We start from the raw sequence: 19428 nt of genomic DNA on the forward strand, positions 1-19428 counted from the left end.
TACAAAACAAAAAAGGTGGTTCTCAGTTTGACCTGTAGTTATGTGTTATAGGATAAAGTTGAGGTGTTATTGACATCTGTTTAATTCAGTTATATTCAAACTTTTCTTTATCCATTTCAAATAAGTTGTTAAATATTATAATTAAATAAGTTGCAAATAGTAACAGACTTATAGTTTGTAACAGAAGTTACACTAGTAATTATAAAAAAAATATGCTACCTCATTATCTTCATTTATTTCATTTTTCCATTCATAAATAGATGTAATTTGTGGTATAATATTAACACATGCTGCTAATTTATTTTTCACAAGCCCATGTCCTATAGTTTTCCCAACATCAGTATTTGGAACAGTTACATATGCCACGGAGTACTTATCTAAAACAGATAATTAATTATAAATGAAACACTACCATTACCAATATATTTATATGCCTTCATAGTTCATAGAAGCCTCACCGGTTACGGTACGAGGTCCTACTTCAAATAAAACCTAAACTAAGTATTTATTTTTAGTAGTGATATGTGTTAGAACATTTCAGGTCATGGGTTTATAATACATAAAAAAACATCTGTTCGTAATATTTAGTATTAGTGTAGTTTTTAAGTATCAAAAACATACCGGCGTCGACACTACCAGAAGACATATTCTGAGCCAAAATTATGCAGGGCCTTAAAACAGTGAAATATAGAGTTAATATACGCTTCTTCCTTAAATTAACTAGCATTACTAATTTTGCAGCACTTTGCTTGTTATAATAATTGTAAACTGATTATTCCTAATATCCATTTATCGAGCGTAAAATTTATACTAGAACTAGAGATTGGAAAAACTAATGATTAATAGATCATGATCATGGTATAATTTATATAAAGATACTTTAAAACTAACCTAACCTATCCTTTACTCGATCTGTGGATGATACACGATACTTACCACAGATACATTAGAGACTACAGTCTGCCAAATATAAATCGATGTCCTTAGCAGCTAGATTCTAAAACTATCAAATAGATAACATAGGTATTAGGTACAATTTTTATTAACACGTTACTTAAACAGGTTCTGCATTCACACATTAACTAGTGGCGATTCACTGATATAAAAAATGTAAATTGATTTAAATTTAAGTTAATATTTATTTTCGGTAATTGCATTAATTGACATATGTTTTGTTTAGTAGGAAAAGCGATTGAAGTGTTTCACATTACTCTCTTACCTGTAGCAATATTGTGGTGAAATAAATGAATATTGTACACCTAATGCATATACAAGTGACCTACTACTAGTTAGGAATATTAAACATACAGGTAGTAAAATGTATTTTTTTCAGTCATAGTTATTTTTTAATTAAAATAAGGCACCTCTGTAGACTATATTCATTAACATGTTGTGTAGTATAAATAGAGAAGAAAGCAAATATAACATCTTATTATACAATACAAACAGTACTACTGAACACATACAGATGCACCAAATTTAATGCATAAATAATTAATGTAGATGTACTCATATTTATATATGTAGTTAAAAACTGAAAAATCATAATTAACTAATAAATGTAAGTGTTTAATGGGCAGCAATAAGTTCAATATCTATTTTTGTGCTGTTCTATACAAATAATGTTGAATTCATAAAACCTAATGTTAGATGTTGTAATGATTTCATTAAATTGTTTGGGTACTTTGTAAGGTTAAATACCTGCATGCATTTGATACATAACAGAAAAAGTCCTCCAGTTACTATGATAAGATATATCCTGGGCCGTAAAACAAAATAGTGATTGTTTTCTTAATACAAACATTGTAAATAATTATTATAGAATATTGTAAAGATATTATTCTTCTCAAATCTGCAAATACAGTTTGTTTATAATAAATATCTCATTCACATTCCAACTGCTGAACTTATTAAGGTTAAATGTGGAAGAACATAGTTTGAGTTACTGTTTTCTGTTCTTAAGGTAATATTACTTAACCAACCAATATTTCTTACTGCACTCCTCTTAGATTATTCTTAAAATACGTCATCCCTTTTTATCAAATTCATTTTCAGGTACATAATATAACATTTAAATTAATTACAAGCTAAGACCTTAATACAACTTCTCCATTGGTGCTGTAAGCATTTGGTATATGATTTGCACAAGTTTCACATCGAGGTAGATTGCAGATTACGTCAGTATAAGTTGATTTGGTCCAGTCAATTAAGGTCGTCACTGCGTTTTCGCGTTACAGGCGATTGAAGTTGCTTAAAGAAAAGGGGATATTAAATAATTTGCACATGTATGCCTCGGGTTCATCGTCACAAACATCTTGGAAACAAAGAAAATTGAAGAGGCAGACATTCAGGGCACGAATTTTTGTTTTTACAGGATGACTATGAACATCAGCCCCAGAGGCGGACATGAGCACATCATATCATATTATCTTAAATGCAATATATAAGGTGATGGGGGCAAAGTGCGCCATACTTTTTTCATAGTTGTCTTTGGTGCAATATTACTTGTGCTTAAGTTCACGAGTGACACTAAATCATAGTACCATAAGGATCTGTGATGTTTTGCAACAACAACTAATGTCATGTCATTAGAATCTGACGGCATAATAATGAATTTTAACATAAAGTTTGAAAACAGTCTGACCCGGTGCACTTTGCCGACAAATCGGGGAAGTGCGCCTTGTATTAATAAAACGCAATAATAAAGCATCTGAATAAAAACAGCCCTATATTATTTTAAGAAAACAAGCAACAATACGCATGTTTTTTTTTCATAGCCACATTCTAGAAGAATCTATGTATTTAAAACCAAATTTCGGCTAAATGCGCCATACAATCTTAAGTCAGAGGCTATGAACCTTTTTTCTAAATATTGATAATCGAGTGTCAAGTATATTTTTTCTTTTATTTACAATGGGAATTAGTATTATAAAGGGACTGAAATAAGAGGTTAGTCATTGAAATTAGTTATTGAGTGTAATATTAGTTATAAATTCTTAACAAAACTAGGTAACTATAAGAAAATCAATGAGAAACATCTTCTAAAATATATTAGTTGTAATTATTCAAAAACATTAATCAAGCAAGGCTTGTTACCCTTACAAGACTGATTTTTTATTAGATAGGAGTGAAATAAAGTCATAATCTTAAAGCAAAATATTTAAATTGAGCACTTACCTCACTCGTATATCGGTAAAAACTTTCGATTTCTTGAGATTTACGACGATGATCACGCCATAGTCATCTCTCCTCACCACTTTGAATATGAGTGAAAATAAAATGGCGCGTGTCTCAAGCTCACATGACTAGAGCTATCTTTGAGTTTCACCAAGAACTATGATTTAGTTTGTAGCATCGATATTAGGTGTTACTACTAGTATCAAATCGGTAGTTTTCGAGATATTTGTGATAGGTGCACTTGCCCGGTAGGCGCACTTTGCCACCGTCACCTTATATGAATAAAAGATATTCAATATATAACAGGGATGTTTGAATTTCATAAAACTGTAGCTTAAAGCTTAAAGAAATATTTATCTGTAGTAATTAGCTGACATTCTTGTTATTTTTATATTTATCTGCGTATTATGTATCCTCGCATTGATTCATTGAAAAACTAAGTCTTAACTTAAAAATATTAACTATAGAGTTAATCGCACCTTGTTGGTGCGATTTAAATAAATATAATCGACGTATGAAATTGGTCATTATGGATTGTTTAATAAATAATTGATCTTTTACAAGTTCAATTAATTACTTTGTTTTTATTTATTTTTAAACCTTATGTTATATGGATTACTCTCAATTAGGTAATAACTGTAGGTATGACAACGCTTCTTTATATCAAGCAGATGTGTTCAGATTATACAATAATGGCAGGTGAGGTTCCAGTCATCCACATGAATTTTCGATAGTGGCAATTTTTTTAATTTAAATTCTGATAACATTCCTCTTGCTTAGTTCCGCTGGCTCTGCGACCCAAATGTGACTTAGCCTCCGAAATGAGAAGCTCAGTTTCCTGTACAAATTTCCGCCAAATGCTGGCTGCAGGTGCGGGTCGAGTTGAATTCCCAGCGAAATTGCTTATCTAATTCTACACATGACATAAAATTTTTTGTTTTGTTTTATATGTTTTTGACACACTTACATTATCAGAAGGCTCGCAAGTGCGTTGCCGGCCTTTTAAGAACTGATACGCTCTTTTCTTGAAGGACTCTAAGCCGAATTGGTTCGGAAATACTTCAGTGGGCAGCTGGTTCCACATATATTCAAACAATATCAATTTTATAAAGTAAGAAAAGATTATATATTATTTTCTTATTATAGTTTACCACATTATACTTTATCTGCAGTATATACAGAAGATGCAGAGACCCCAGATCAAGCCGCTCGGAAAGTGACTGGTCGACAACGATTCAAATTCGTTGAATACGGTCAAGCGAAAGTTGGGAAGCTCCTGGTTGCATATGAGAACAGTACTCCACGTGGGGAGTACCTTCCTTCTGGTTTATTAAACCTTTACCGAATAACCGCAAAACTGAATGTCATTCGATATGTCAACACACACTATTCCGATGTAGCTGAGGGTTTAAGGAGAGTTTCTTCAAAGAGAAAAGTAGCAACAAAGGCGGTTTTTTTTAGCAGAAAACGCGTAAACTCGTGTCTTTTTGGGGTTAAAATGTACTAGAGTTAATCTACCCCAGTCTGAAACTCCACACAGCAGAGTTTCGACTTCAGACGAGTTTGTTACTGTACTCATCGACAACTGCCCGAGAAATACCTGCCCGGCCAGTGTAAAGATTATCCCCAGTGCTGTTGTCCGCATAACAATGAATGGTGCTAAGTTGCAGATATGACATACGAGATGAAATATGAGAATTAAACTCTATTTAATTAGCAAGCATTTATTTTTTTTGTCTATATAGTAAATATTATTAATGTCGAACCGTGGTTTATGCTTTCGGTTCTCTAAAACATATTAACAAGCGTTATATTAGTCAGGAAAAGAAATCGAGAAGGTCCAAACCATTTCATATGAAACAGTGACGTAAAGTCAAAGGCGTGAGCTGGCCACGCAGGAACAACAACTTGGTAATAATAGAGGTACACTAATGACTTCCTCGTAGTTTGTACTAAGCATGATTACAGGTCGTCCCATATAATTTTGGACACATTGCCCGTAATAGTTTCTTTTGAAGGTTACCAACTCTGAGCAAGAACCATTTAGTTCGTCCCTGAAAACAGATAAAACTATGCTAAACGCTGAACAATGCGTAAAATCACAAGTGTTATATAAAGTAACGATATAGTTTTTGTATGGGAATCTTGAGCACTATCGGCGAATTGTACCGACTTAATTATAAATGTAATCAAGTCATATTTTACATCTTCGATACCCATTTTAAATTAATGTACACGTATCCTGTGTAGATAAATTATTTGACGTCATGCTAATGATAACCAACCAACCTGACTAACTCTAACACAGAAGGCTGATCACCTACTTGCCTATAGCAATTGATCATGAAAAAAAAAGTAATCTATCGCTGTAGATCTAAAACCGAGGTTTTAGCGCCACTGTTCTTTCTACCTAATTGTTACTAATTACTCAAAATCTGATACATTTTTGACGCACGGAATTTAGATTTAAGGCTAAGTTGAGGCAGATCGGACTGAGAAGATGGTTAAGCACCTCCAAATTAGGAAAATACGTATTTCTCAACATATTAACTCATATGTTGCGCTTAATTTTGTCTTCCCTTTTTTTGTTTTTTTTTTCGAATTTGATGTTTACCGTAATTGTCATATATTTTGTAACAATACATTCCAACTTAGAGATTAGATACAGGAGACTTATATAAATAAATATAAATATACTTACAAACATCTTCCTCCTTTGAACGATTGAACAATTTTGTTCTTAGCGTTTAAGACTATATGCCAATCGTCATTAACCTTCACTGCCTTCGGTTGGTATATCTAAACATATAACTCATATATATATATAGGTATATTGTCACCTGAATTATATTAATATATCTAGTTCTTTTTTCCTAAAGACAACTTGTCTGTTCTGCATCAATTTGTCTTTGGTATAGGTGACAATAACAATTAACAGCCACAGATAGACGTTATATTATTTACTAAATATGTATGACACCTCTGATATACTAATTACTAACGATAATGTTATAAATCATAACCAATGTAAAAGCCTTAAAAAATTATTAAACTTTGACAATTTTAATTTATAGAAATTATTTTTTTTAACTATCGAAAATTGCAAGTTGAAAGATACTTTAAGATTTTGTCGATGACTAAGTAAGGACAAAATGCTCAAATTTATAGTCTAGTTTTACACACTAAAAAAATAATATAATCCCTTACAGTTGATTCTGAACGGCATAGATGAATGTGTTTGTCTTCGCCCTCGTCGGGAAGATCACGATTGAAATGGATATTATCAGCCACCTAAAACAAAATATCTCAATTTATGTTAATAAAAGAGAACATGAGAATGTAACACAAAAGATAGTGCGTTTTGTTTTATTACTGGTATTACATTGGTCAAGAGCATGGACACGGTAAAGACGGGCAACTTCGTCACTTGCATCACATGCTTACTACCTAAGGAGATTATTAAATGGTTATATAAACTTACCAATAAATCAATTAATTGTGAAATTTGATCATCCGGAAAATCGGGTATATCCTCACAAAACTTGAGCTTGGCACATACTTCGGGAATTTTCAACTGTAACTTTTTTTTAAAATTTACCCTGTACAGTGTGCCTGCCGCTTGGTGGATTTTTTTTGTTATATTTACGTCAAGTCCAAAGCTCTGCTTGACGCTCTGGAAATTAAAGTCTATAAGTAATCTTCGTTCCAAACCGGATTAAAATTACCTTTAATAGCATTCTGTATTAAAATCAAGTTTAACCCAATATTAATTTTATAAAGGTAATGCCGGCTTCCTGCCTTTATTAGCCTTTTATAATAATTTATTTATCTGGTTAAAATACTATTAATTGTGATAATTATTATTTTTATATTATGGTGTTTACTTTAAATAAATAAATTAACTTTCAACATTAAATAGATTTTATATTTGAGTTCCGAAGAAAAATGAAGCATATATATCTTAAGAACATATACTAATATTCTGCAAAAAACAGCAGCTAAAAAATATTATATATATATATATAACTTTATAACGTTATAACTTTTTTAAGTTAATATTTCTTTGAGAAAATTAATAACTACTACTACTAGATATTTAACTTACCAGCAACAAAATCACCATTACGTGAATATTAATCATGGCTTGTCCCGATGAATAATTCTTCCAAAATGTAAATTAACGGTATGTTAGTTACTATATATATATATATATATATATAGAAATCAGTATCATTTATTTACTAATTAACGACTTTGTGATTAAATTAGTTAATTAAATTGAAGATATGTTTAATAAATAAGGATAAAACGAAAACTGCATAAAGGAAAATTCCAAGAATAACTCAAATGTAACAAGAATTGTTACTAGCTGTGTATTTATAATGTATATGCATATATGTATATGTGTAAATTATTTAAAATGTACTAAAAATACCTTACAAAGCAAGCAAACTGAATTTTTCTTTGTATTAGTTTTTCATGAGATTTTACATCCGATCCTTGACGAAACATATATTCTAAAAAATATATTAAGGCTGATGACACACTTCTGACGTCTTATATTCCCTACTCAAGTTGCCGTAGGATGTTATTAGTCTCGACATATAACAGTATAAGTGGCTCGCGAGTGCGTTGCCGGCCTTTTAAGAATTGATACGCTCTTTTCTCAAAGGACGCTAAGTCGAATTGGTTCTGAAATATTTCAGGTATGATGTCGGTATTAGCCTCGATACAGGATTTTTTTGTATTATATAATATGAACTATGAAGTCAGATTTTTATGTGTGGCTCGTTATACTTACCTTCGATAAAATATTGGATTCATTATATTGTAGTATTTTACACAGTCACAGTAATTTTTTTTAATTAAACTCAGTAATGTATTTGCTGATTTTATTTGTTATTTAACCTGAGCTTGCATTTAATTTTTACTTATTACCATCACACTGCAATGACTGTTGCAAGTCAGTAGTAATAATTGTTTCAGTGTTAAAGGCTTGGCATAAAAGGCTGTTGATTGCCTTGAAGAGTTATTATTACAAAGACTAGATAGGGGGCTACGAAACATTAAATAATGCAACAAAACTGTGGTATTAAATACTGTTATTGTATTTTGGAACCTAGCATTAATTGTGATTCTTAAAATCGTTTTATTATTTATAAGAAATGTCCCCGTGGCTTTGAAGTGCTACATTGCCAAAAGAATGCATGTCATATCTCCCGCCACGTAGCGCTAAACGACATTATACGCCGCTCTCTTGCCTCCGTCAATGTTTCAGAAATTTTGGAGCCAACAGGCATCGCAAGAAACGTGGGCGGATGGGATGTCTTTGATCCCTTGGTAAATGCGGCGGTCTTTAATATGGGATGCTACTTGTGTGGACACGTTTGCCCCGTCTCACCTCCTTCGGACGAGCAAGAAAGGTGGGGCAGCCGCAGAGCAGGCAGAAAATAATAAACGGCACAAATATAAGAGTCTTTCCTCCAACTTCGATTTTGTTCCCTTTGGAGTAGAGACTCTTGGGCCGTGGGGTTCAAGTTTACAGGCTTATTAAAGACTTTGGAAGAAGTTGGAAGAAGGCCATCCGTTGCCTCGTTAATAATTTATGGTAAGTATCTGATTGTATATATACCTACTATTAATGCAACAAAATGTTAATGAATAAACAATTTTTTTTGATAGCATTTTTTCTCATACACTTAATGTTCTATTTAACTCAAACAAATGACAAAGCAGTACTCTTCAGATAAAAGTTGTAGTGAAGGTACGCCACGTTTACATTCGGAGGCCCACTTTGGGTCGCTGCATGGCGGAGCAAGTGAGAATTGATCGTGTATTATGTAGTAATATTTTTTTTGTATATTTTACCTCGTGTAAAAATAAATAATCAAGAGAAATAAATTAACTTTAATTAAGATAGATAAATAAAAAAAACGATATCACATAAATATTTATTTACATAATTATTGGAATCAATTCATCAATAACATTTTAAAAACGCTAACTCTACACACATGGCAAAATTCGTATATAATACTATATGCGTAAAATACTTAAAACTGTTAAGTAGTTTAACTTGTTTTAATCGAACTAAAACTAAAATCGATAAGCTAAACTAATGTAACGATAACTTATTCTAGTAACAGCACTTACTCTGAATACCAAATACATTGAATATCACGATCAGAAATCTGTCCTCTTGGCTAATTACCTGATGATTATCATAGGCTATGCTACACTTGCGATGTAAGGCCCAACGCAGAAATAACGCGTGTTCCTGCCAATATCCGTTCGTATACATACAAAAGTTATGCACTACAATTAACGAACTAAGAATTAATAGTCACACATAAAATGTTCAAGCGTATTACGTGACGTAAAAAAAATTGGAGATCCATTCAGCTTCTGTATTTTCCTTATAAAAACTAATAATTACTTGGCTAAAACTTTAAATAAAATTTCAATATCTGATACCAACGCATATTTATTACATACGAAGACTAAATGAGGCTTACCAAACTCAAAATCACTCAAAACGTCGAGTTATGTAAATCAAAAGATAGAGGTAAGATTTGCATTATTGTTTGTAACGAATATACTCAGAAAGTATAGTATCAATAGATGACATAGGCCGGACTTCACACCGCGGTACATTTATTTTTAGCACCAATTCCAGGCCTCTAATTAATTCGCGTTTATTCGTTAATTATGTACTTAACAGTACATCAGTAACTCGCCTATACCAAAGACAGTATCATAAAAAAATGTTTTTCATTTATCAAACAGCCTTTGCGACACAAGAGCAACAACTGGGCACTTGGAAGGGTCTTTCAATGATTTCATTTTTGTCGTTCAACGCAATCATGTTACGTAGAACATATTTCTGTACGCATGACCCTTTGTATCCCTTCTGGAAGAAAACTATAGAAGAGCAGCTGGCGTTTTCTCCTCCTCTGTAAATATATTATAAATCAATTATCATTTTATAAAGAAAAATATTTAAACACTACTTGAAGTTATTTCAACTTTTCTACGTCTACATCTTGCAACGACAAATATGTGTTTGTATCGAACTCACACCCTATGGGTTACATACAATTTGGGCCACCCTAAGGGAAGTTTCTCGAACGTAATATGTACGATATAAATAAGATATTTATTTGACTATATATAAAAAAAAAATGATTTATACAAAATTTTACCTGCATATTTCTACTCGAAACGTTTGTCGCGGTTTTTGCTTGTCATTAACTATCAGGAACCAGTCCTTGTTGACATCTTGAGCCACTTTGGGTATAAATATCTGAAATAGATTATTTTTTAATTAATTTTACTTAAATCAAACGTGATGTTTCTGTGTCTGACAGACGTCTGTTTACGACGATGTTTTACTTCACAGTACAAACGAGTGCTAAATAAGCACATAGAAAGAAAGCATTGGTGCTTAGCCGGGAACTGCTCCACTGTTGTTGCTTTTAGCCTCACCAATTTAAATCCATGCAAAATTGATGCGATTGCATAATCATACGGAACAAATATCGCGATACGATTGCGGTGCCTATGTCACGTGTCCAGCCTTTTGTATATTTCCATGGTAGTGAAAGTTGCATTTATATTTATGGTCGCTTTATATTATTGTTACAAACACGCAGGCGAGTTTAAAGTTTCCTTCAGCGTAAGGACAAATGATAATTGAGATTGCCAAATTAAGATCAGTTTATTTGATGATGCATATCCTTGTCGGCCAATTGGGAAACAGGTAAATCCAATTTTGATAATTCGAAAGTATTATTTCAACTAATTAGTAGATTTACAAATACATGAGTATTTTAAAATAATTTTTTTGATGAAATACGCTTTTGATTTGTTTGCTTTTAAAAGGTGTATAAGCGAACTAAAAATTAAACGAATGTTGAAATTGTTGTGGTGCAGTAAATTATGTAGAGACATTATCACGAAAATAAATTATGTGTTATCGCATGAAACATACGGACGGTATTATTTCCGCTTTGAGTAATTTTCCACATTATGAAAGGCGGCGAAAAATAAGGAAATTGTTTATAAGACAGTTATTAGCATGGGATACATGTCATATTTCCCTGGAATACGAAAATAACACACGGTAGAACGGTTTTATCGATAGTTCCTGAGCGCATATTTATGATGTTTAATGATGGAAATTTCCGTGGTTTATAATACACCGGCCGGAAACGAACTCGCGAGCCCTCCGGCATAGAGAGTGTCCACGAGCGGAGGTATCACTTAACATCGGATGGCTCACCTGCCCGTTTGCCCTGTTCTATAAAAAAATCAGGTTCAATATCCAAAGTAATAGTTATCGTTGCTTTCATTTGTACGTTCCCTATAAGACATTTTATGCTCATAGAAGACTAATCCGGTACCTGAATCACAGATATATTATTGTTATTTATTTAAACTTTAAAGTAACGGGCATGCTTACCCGTTCCATAGAGGAACATAGATCTATAGATTCTTCTTCCGGTCCTATTCTCTCAGCGAGTTGAGGAGGCTCCAATACATCTTTGTTGAACTTAAATTTGTTTTCATGTTCTATCTGCAAATAAATAATTGGATTAAGACTTTTGTTACCATCAATTTGTATGATAAATAGAGAAGTTCCTACAATTAATGGTATTTGATTTACGTAGATAATGTCAAATTATTCGCTGTTTCTTTAAAGTGTTATATTGCAATAATAAATTTTGTTAAATCTCGATTCACAACCGTAGCCAGTGCTCGGTACTTCAATAATCTTACGTGGGGATCCAACACACAGAGGCTATTTCGAGACTTACAATTTTTAATGTGTAGTGGAGTACCACTATCCAGCCACACTCCTAGGCAGTCCACGGCCAATGTAGTAATAATTGCAGAAATATGAAAAAAATATTGGTCTAGCTGCCAGTGTTTCCCAACGTGAAGCCCACACATCCGAACATTTATTGAAATTATTTGCATTTGAATATGAATTCCAATTTTTGATTATATGTTTTAAAAATTGATTACTTAGTTATGTACGTTACATATCATAAGATTTTTAAATAGGCTAAGGTGGGGAACAATAACGGTTCGTGGATAGGAACTATGTCGTCTACCTTTTTACTGTGGTAATTAGTAAAATCATAATAAAATAATAAAAAAAACTTTACCTGCTGAATTGCACTTGAAACGATATCCGCCGGATAGTTTGGAATATCTTCACAAATGCCCAGAGTTTTACAATCTTCGGGGATTTGAGAGAATATGTCTATATCAGACCTTGACGTTAAATCTGGGAAAACAATACTGCTGTCCATTACTGAAATATTAAATAACTAATTTATAACTGCAAATAAATAGCTTGCTGATTAAAAGTACAATTTCTATTAGCAACACTGTAGGGTGCTTAAACAGTCTTAACAAAAGTTTTTAAATGGAAAATCTTCAGTGATATATTTTTTTATGGGACACCATTCGAGCAAGCAGGCCACTTTGAATAAAGTAAAATATCTGTACTAGCAACTGGTTTATACATGTGAATTTTGTTGTGTAAACAAATATAATATAATATAAGTTAAAATATTTTAGAGTAACAAGAAGCAAGACATAAACTAGGTTCGCCCACGACCTTAGACTTGAAAGTCAATCATGACTCATAATATATTATGTTTATCTGCGAAACAAAATGTTCAAAAGTCTTAAGCTGTTATATTTACTTGAAAGAATTATCTTTTAGAAGGTCTGATAATGCTCTGACGCATTTATTATTCATTGCTATTGGTTTTTAATGTTATTCCAAGCCTTCGATGCCTACTTCCACATAGGGCGGAACGGAGGCGCGAAGCGTTCTAATGAATTGATATTATAACTAACCTACTAGACGTTATCTATTGTAGCTGAATGTGAAGTGTGTAATGCCCAGAACTTTGACCCAATTTGTATGTGCATAATGAACACTTGCTTGTAGCGAAGGAAAACAGGTAACTAGTATCTCTAAGATTCTAAAATTGACTTGTGTTAGACACAGCCACCTTGAAAGGCGATAAATGTGATTCTTGGCGAAGGTGTTAGCGATTTTCACTTACAGCTCATCACCTAATTATAAAGGATCAGTAGGATCAGAGACCTATTGTATGTTAGGACACAATATATTAAATGAAAAAAGTTACAATAACTCTTACACAGAAAACACATATATTGCGCAAACACAAACATTCGATCCTATTTATTGGTCTTGTTATGCAGGCTGCACGCGAGACAACCAGTTTTTTGACACTTAAGTAACTTGTTAAATGTGTTTTTATAGATTTGCAGTAATATTAGTTTACATACCTCGCCTATTAATGAATGGCTTCACAAATCTGTTAAGAATTTTGTATGTACCATCTGGGGGAATATTTGGTGGCAAATCACCAGACCGCCACTCGGTTTCTTCAGCTTTATAGCTTGTCATCTGTAAATAGATTCCCAAATACGATATAAATAACATTTATTAATTACTATGTACATATAATTTGTTGTCATTTATTCTCATTATATTTGTTGTTTTTATCTGAACCCATATAGGTCGCGTATCTCCGCTTCTAGGCCTTCTCCGATCGATACCTTTCTCTACATTTACCACAATGAATTTAAATTTACAATAGAAGTATTTATTTATTCTTATAAATTAAATTAAGAGTTATTTTAAGAATTTACTTAAAAATTCTTCTCGTGAGAACGATATCTTTCTAGTGAATACTCAACACCACGGAATAGATGTATGTGTGGACTCAGTTTCCGCACTCAGACGCTCAGTAGGTCCATTGTGCGTAACCCACAGAAAATAATACATAGTATAAGCTAGTAACTTCAACGGTTATAAAGGTTTACCACGAATACTGAAAAGCACTAGACATGTCACATGATCGAATGCCTTAAGGTTAAGAAAGTGATCATAATATGTCACACCTTAAATGTAATAAGTTCCTCGCTTTATATAAGCAGAATATATGCTACAATAGTTTTATTTGCATATACAGTATTACAAATAAATTACAAGATTTAGTTAAGATACAATAGAAAATGATCAAATAGTTAAAAAATCAAGCCCTGTTGCTGCTGAAATACGGGGAATGTGTAACGTAATGTCTTTTGCAAACTAAAATTTGATATTAATATTATACTATTTGATAGTAATATTTTACTTATCACTTAAGCATATAATATTTTCCATCATAAATAAGCCATTCAGTTAAGAAGCCTTTTGTACGTACTGACGCTTGGTATTTCAAGAATCCAAATTTGATTCTTTTGAACATCCTTAAAAATAATTTAGACAAAAAAGTATTTGTATATTTAAAATATATTATGTGTTAAACCATAAGTTTAAATATGCAATTATATTTTAATGACGCACTTATTGTAAATACATTCCAAGGTTTTCTACGTTAAATATAGATAACTAACATACGACAGCGATTACTATTTATTGAAGTATATGTAAAATTTAAGTCCCAAAATTTCATACTAAGTGAGAAACTACATATCATAGTTGTGTAGTAAAAAAATTTGATCATGTTCTTTTTTGTCTTTTTTACGGTTTTGTTTTCTTTACTTTTGTTTAGACAAATATCAATACTTATTTGTTTTTTTTAAAACAGGGACCCCTATATCCTAGCCTATTGGGCACGCAATCATTCAGATATGTGACCGAGTATCAAAGCAGCAGTGTCGAAGTCTCCCCTTTCTTAAAAAGGGATATTATTAACTTAAAGGGTTGGCACTCATTTGTTTTACAAATAATTGCAATTTATACTTCAATTAATTTTCTACGATTCCCCAATAATAACATCTTAAAGTGTGTCAGCCTTTCTGGATAAAAGTAGATGCCACAGTAATATTTTTTGTAAGTACTCCAGTCGTAACATGCGTCACATAATGCGGCCTCCATACAACTGTACCGTGCGCTAATATGCTCCGCACGAGACTATTGTAAAATATATTTTTTGTTTTGGTGTTTATATGTCTTAAGGAATGTATTTCGCAAGATTTTGTAACTATTATTATTTATTATTTGGTTTCCTAAAAACAATTGGTCTAATAGAACATCATTTATCGATTAAGAAATATTTCATGAATCGAATCAAATAATGAAAACGAATAACTGTACGCTGTGTATTATTTTTTAGCGGTTTAACTCGATACGCATTAATTTATTCACGATGCATTATGTATATCGAAAGAAAGTGGACCTCACTCTTACTTTTATAGTACGATAGCAAATCGTATTAATTAATTTAGACCGGCAATATCTATTTCTATTAATATCTGTATTTCAATCTTGAAAATAGTCCTCTATTTAACTAGGCATAGATTACTGACTAGCTAGATTCGTTCGTAATTAAAGGAATATGACATATGTTATGACATTTCATGTATACTATTGAAACCCTGCGAAATTCATGTTACTAGAGCAGGTTCTGCGTTGCTGAATAAATTTGGACAAGTCATGGAAGATTGTTAGGAAAGTTAGGGATGAGGGAAGGTTCCTACTACTCTATGGTTTTATGTATGATATGTAATTTTAATGGTTTCTAAAACTAGGAGTTTATCTGCCCACGATAAGTAAAAGTCGAATAACTGTTTTGCCGGCGTTCGTACCCAGGGCCTTATAAGCCATATGCGTCGACAACTATAGCGGTGTATATATGCCATTCATAGGCAACAATCAAATTTTTTGAAGTTAAATCAATTGTAATATTATTTAATTATAACTAATGTATAAAAAGTTTAATTAAATATGCATTTAATTGCCTAATGGCGATGTTATTTAATTAACTATTTATATCAAATAGACTTTGTAACTCGCAGATATAAAAACTAGTTTTTCGTTTACCTAACAATAAACGTATTCTTGCCATTTAGTGTGAATTTACTAGAACCTTGATGAGGAGTTAGTATTATACGTTATTTACATACCAGAGAAAACCAAAAAATATATTTCCAGGCCATAACTAGGTCGATGTGAGCATCATCCAATCACGCACTTTAACTTATCCATATTAAATTAATAATACACTGCGGAAATGTACACACATTCACCTCGTACAGCGCTCAAATGGCAACTGGCCGGTCGGAGTTGACCAGCAATTACCTGCGACCACTCTACGGTGACCTCTACCTTGTTCAGGTTTTATTTGTTTACGTATTTGTATATACTCGCCAAAGATCTTGTCTAAATGGTTATCAATATTTGTCATTTTCATGTCTTTATTGTCAAGTTTAACGGCGTGACGAGGCCGCACGAAGGCAAGAGCCATCATCGAATGGGTGATAAGGAATAGGTGAAGTGACACCTACAATTATTAGCATGCAATATTAGTTAAAGGTGTGATAAACCTAATATTAAATTTAGATTTTAGGTAAATATATACTTATAATATACTTATATTTCTTTGTTTAAATGTTGATTGACTTCGGGTAAGTACCAGATGCCATAAAAATCAGGCGTATATGTATTTAATATTCTATGGAGTACCTCAAATTGACGTAAATGGACTTGGCTATGGTATTATGAATTTCCCTGTTCTCATGAGCAAATAAATTTGTTTATTATGTGTTTTATTATAAGCTCTTTAGAGCACAGACAAATCAATAGACCTGGATATGGTATGATATGGTATGACTGGAAGTAAGTCCAAAATAATTCGTTTGTTACATTTTAAAGTAATATTCTAATGTAGTCTATATATAAATAAATATATATTTATGCTTTTCCTCGTTGATAATATGTTGGGGAAAAAGTTTATTCGCATTTTTTAAGAAAATTCACAATATTTATTTAATATAGTACTACTATATTATATATATAGTTATTTACATTTAACTAAAGTGTTGAGGTACCATTTTGTTCGATAACTTTTTGCCATCTTGTAGATAGGGACATGATCCCATTGCTATAGAAATTTTAGGGCTTCTGATCAAAATTCCGCGACAATTGGTTTTTCACTACTTTCAATATGTTAACCTGAAGAATGCTGAAGAGACCGAAACAGGTGGAATCTGAAGGTGCAAGGTCAGGACTATACAGCGGAACCTCTTCTATTCATTAACTTCGGCCGCTCTCTCTCACCTTCTTGCTTTAATCTCATCAGTTGTTCGCAGTAGAGTTCAGAATCGATAGTCCTCCCTGGTGGTAACAGCTTATAATAAATAATGCCCTTCCAATCCCTCCACACACATAGCATCACCTTGTTGCGAGTTAACCCGAGTTTTGCCAGTCTGTTACCACGACCTTTTTGGCACGTTCTTGTTCACTTTTCATCACCAGTTATTAGCTTCTTCAAAAATGGTTCAGTTTCATTACGTCGTAATAAAGAATCACAAATGAGTACACGGTTCATTAGGTTTCTTTCAGTGCGCTCGTGAGGTAACCAACTGTCCAGCTTTTTTGTGTACCCAGTTTTTTTCAAATGCGCCAAAACTGTTTTGTGGTCAATTTCCAGTTCTTTAGCTACTTCGTAACTAAGGATATGTCGATCTTGCTCCACTTTTTCAAAAATAACATCCATTTTATGCGTAATAGGGCGACCAGAGCGACGTGCATCTTTCACAAACATAGCAAATTTTACGCGGCATGCGTTGCATTTTTACCTTCTTTGTAGTAAAATTTTAAAATGTATCGATTTTTTTCCTAATTTGAATTTGCAATCATCTTCTTTAAAATTTTAATTTTATGATACAAAAACCAGCCGGTTACAAATAGTATAGCCAAATACAATTTCATACATACTATAGTGCGAAAAGACTTCGTCACCAACCTAATATTTATCGTTTTCCTAAGTACAAAATCCTTGTACAAGAGATTTTAAGTATAAAAAATAATAACTCGTTTATTCGCAAAGAAAACTGGTACATTCAGATTATATTGAAAAAAAACATATATACATAAAATGTTTTATTAAGTATCATGATGACATAATTATAAGAACAGTTTATAATTGTTATTAAAGCTTATGGTCTAAACACTCTCCCATGCTATAAAGGCAGCTTGCCTTTCAAGTTTTAATCACTTTCCCCTGAAAGAATCTTTTAATGTTTTGAATAATTTTTGACGCTATTTTATAGTCATAACCGCTTCTAGGATATATAAACTTATAAACGGAACGGCATTATCTCATTATAAACGGAACTAATTGCCTTAGTAGTTAGGTATAATTTGTCTATGACTAATTTAAATCAATGACAGTTTATGATTTAGCAGAATGTAATACAGCCATGTATTTTGTGGAGTAATGATTGCGTATTTAACTAATGTTCAGAACATTAGTATGGGACTATTTTCAAATATTCACCTTGATAGGGCTTTTAAACTTTCACAGAAGATAACAAATAATTAATATTGAGATTACATTTATTCGAACAGATGAAACACAAGGGAAAGCTTAGTCAATAGTTTGACAAAATTGTTCATGGAAGTGTCTAGATGGTCATGTTTTACAAATTAATATAAGTATAAAATGTATACGGATACAATCAATGCCCTGCAGTCATCCCATTCATCGAACCAATAAGGAAACGAAATTTCCAATGACGTGTATCAGGTAACAGTTAAAATATTTTAAACTTTAATTAGCTTTATTTATGATTTTGCGGTAATGATGAATGTACATCATAGGTTTTAGTTTCAACAATAACCAGTAAAACTCCTTAGATGGTCAAGTGAATGTCTTAATTATAAAGCGATTGGAAAAGTATCGAAAATTCTCTGTTCAAAATATTACACAAAAATAGAAATAAGTCCTAAATGTAATCTCGTTACGGAATACTAGAATAAGTTTTGTAAAAATTCTCATTTATTTCTAAGAGAAATAAATAATTAATATATAACAAATTCAAACCAAAAAGAGATAATATGGTACATTTAGTTTTAAGAATAAAATCGATATTTTAATACGAAAATGTTGAAGATCAGCGTAATAAAAGTACAATTAAAGCTGTTAGGCTTGAGCCTTAAGAGAAAGTGTGCGAAATCAGTATTTAATTAGTTGAAACTTGTTTGGCTCTCTCCACTCACCTCCGCGTTAATCTACTATGCAATGTCGTGAACTCGTGATTATAAGCGTATTGATTATCGTATAATATCTTCTTAGAACTAATTTTACATTTGACTACTGCGCACTATCGCTTTGATAAAATCTATATAGTGGTTTATGACTCTCGGGCTCTCTTATGTTTCATAGATTTTCTCATTATTGAAATTTAATTCTT

At 32.1% G+C, this 19428-nt stretch overlaps 2 protein-coding genes and 1 long non-coding RNA gene across 4 annotated transcripts; all 3 read right to left on the reverse strand.

The window, feature by feature from the left end:
• Positions 1–292: 292 nt before the first annotated feature.
• LOC123713970 lies at positions 293–3293 on the reverse strand. Its single transcript, XR_006754255.1, has 4 exons — positions 3178–3293; positions 2095–2250; positions 937–1003; positions 293–377 (listed from the first exon to the last, which is right to left on the reverse strand). It is a non-coding gene; the product is annotated as an uncharacterized LOC123713970 (long non-coding RNA).
• Positions 3294–4891: 1598 nt separating this feature from the next.
• Positions 4892–7348, reverse strand: LOC123710641. Its single transcript, XM_045662669.1, has 5 exons — positions 7283–7348; positions 6659–6850; positions 6385–6468; positions 5879–5976; positions 4892–5231 (listed from the first exon to the last, which is right to left on the reverse strand). Exons 1-5 carry the CDS (start codon positions 7316–7318, stop codon positions 5051–5053), a joined length of 591 nt encoding a protein of 196 aa, XP_045518625.1. The 5' UTR covers positions 7319–7348; the 3' UTR covers positions 4892–5050.
• Positions 7349–9114: 1766 nt separating this feature from the next.
• LOC123714491 (protein spaetzle) lies at positions 9115–16296 on the reverse strand. Of its 2 annotated transcripts, none has more exons than XM_045668763.1 (6): positions 16138–16296; positions 13510–13630; positions 12348–12469; positions 11639–11752; positions 10380–10480; positions 9115–10130 (listed from the first exon to the last, which is right to left on the reverse strand). In XM_045668763.1, the coding sequence occupies exons 1-6, from the start codon at positions 16168–16170 to the stop codon at positions 9956–9958; spliced, it is 666 nt and encodes a 221-aa protein (XP_045524719.1). In that variant the 5' UTR covers positions 16171–16296; the 3' UTR covers positions 9115–9955. The 2 variants fall into 2 exon arrangements, with proteins under 2 accessions (XP_045524719.1, XP_045524712.1); XM_045668756.1 differs by having other exon boundaries at positions 12348–12496.
• Positions 16297–19428: the final 3132 nt, after the last annotated feature.

Source organism: Pieris brassicae, chromosome 1, assembly GCF_905147105.1.
Source record: "Pieris brassicae chromosome 1, ilPieBrab1.1, whole genome shotgun sequence".
Lineage (NCBI taxonomy): Eukaryota > Metazoa > Arthropoda > Insecta > Lepidoptera > Pieridae > Pieris > Pieris brassicae.

Excerpts from the sequence above, each read along its gene's own strand:
- LOC123714491 (XM_045668756.1), bottom strand. The coding sequence starts at position 16,170 with ATGGCCTGGAAATATATTTTTTGGTTTTCTCTG. Across the intron at positions 11,753-12,347 it reads TTTCAAGTGCAATTCAGCAG|ATAGAACATGAAAACAAATT; the intron begins GTAAAGTTTTTT and ends ATTTATTTGCAG. Across the intron at positions 10,481-11,638 it reads TATGTTCCTCTATGGAACGG|ATATTTATACCCAAAGTGGC; the intron begins GTAAGCATGCCC and ends AATCTATTTCAG.
- LOC123710641 (XM_045662669.1), bottom strand. The coding sequence starts at position 7,318 with ATGATTAATATTCACGTAATGGTGATTTTGTTGCTG. Across the intron at positions 6,851-7,282 it reads TAATGGTGATTTTGTTGCTG|AGCGTCAAGCAGAGCTTTGG; the intron begins GTAAGTTAAATA and ends TTTAATTTCCAG. Across the intron at positions 5,232-5,878 it reads TTCAAAGGAGGAAGATGTTT|GGACGAACTAAATGGTTCTT; the intron begins GTAAGTATATTT and ends ATCTGTTTTCAG.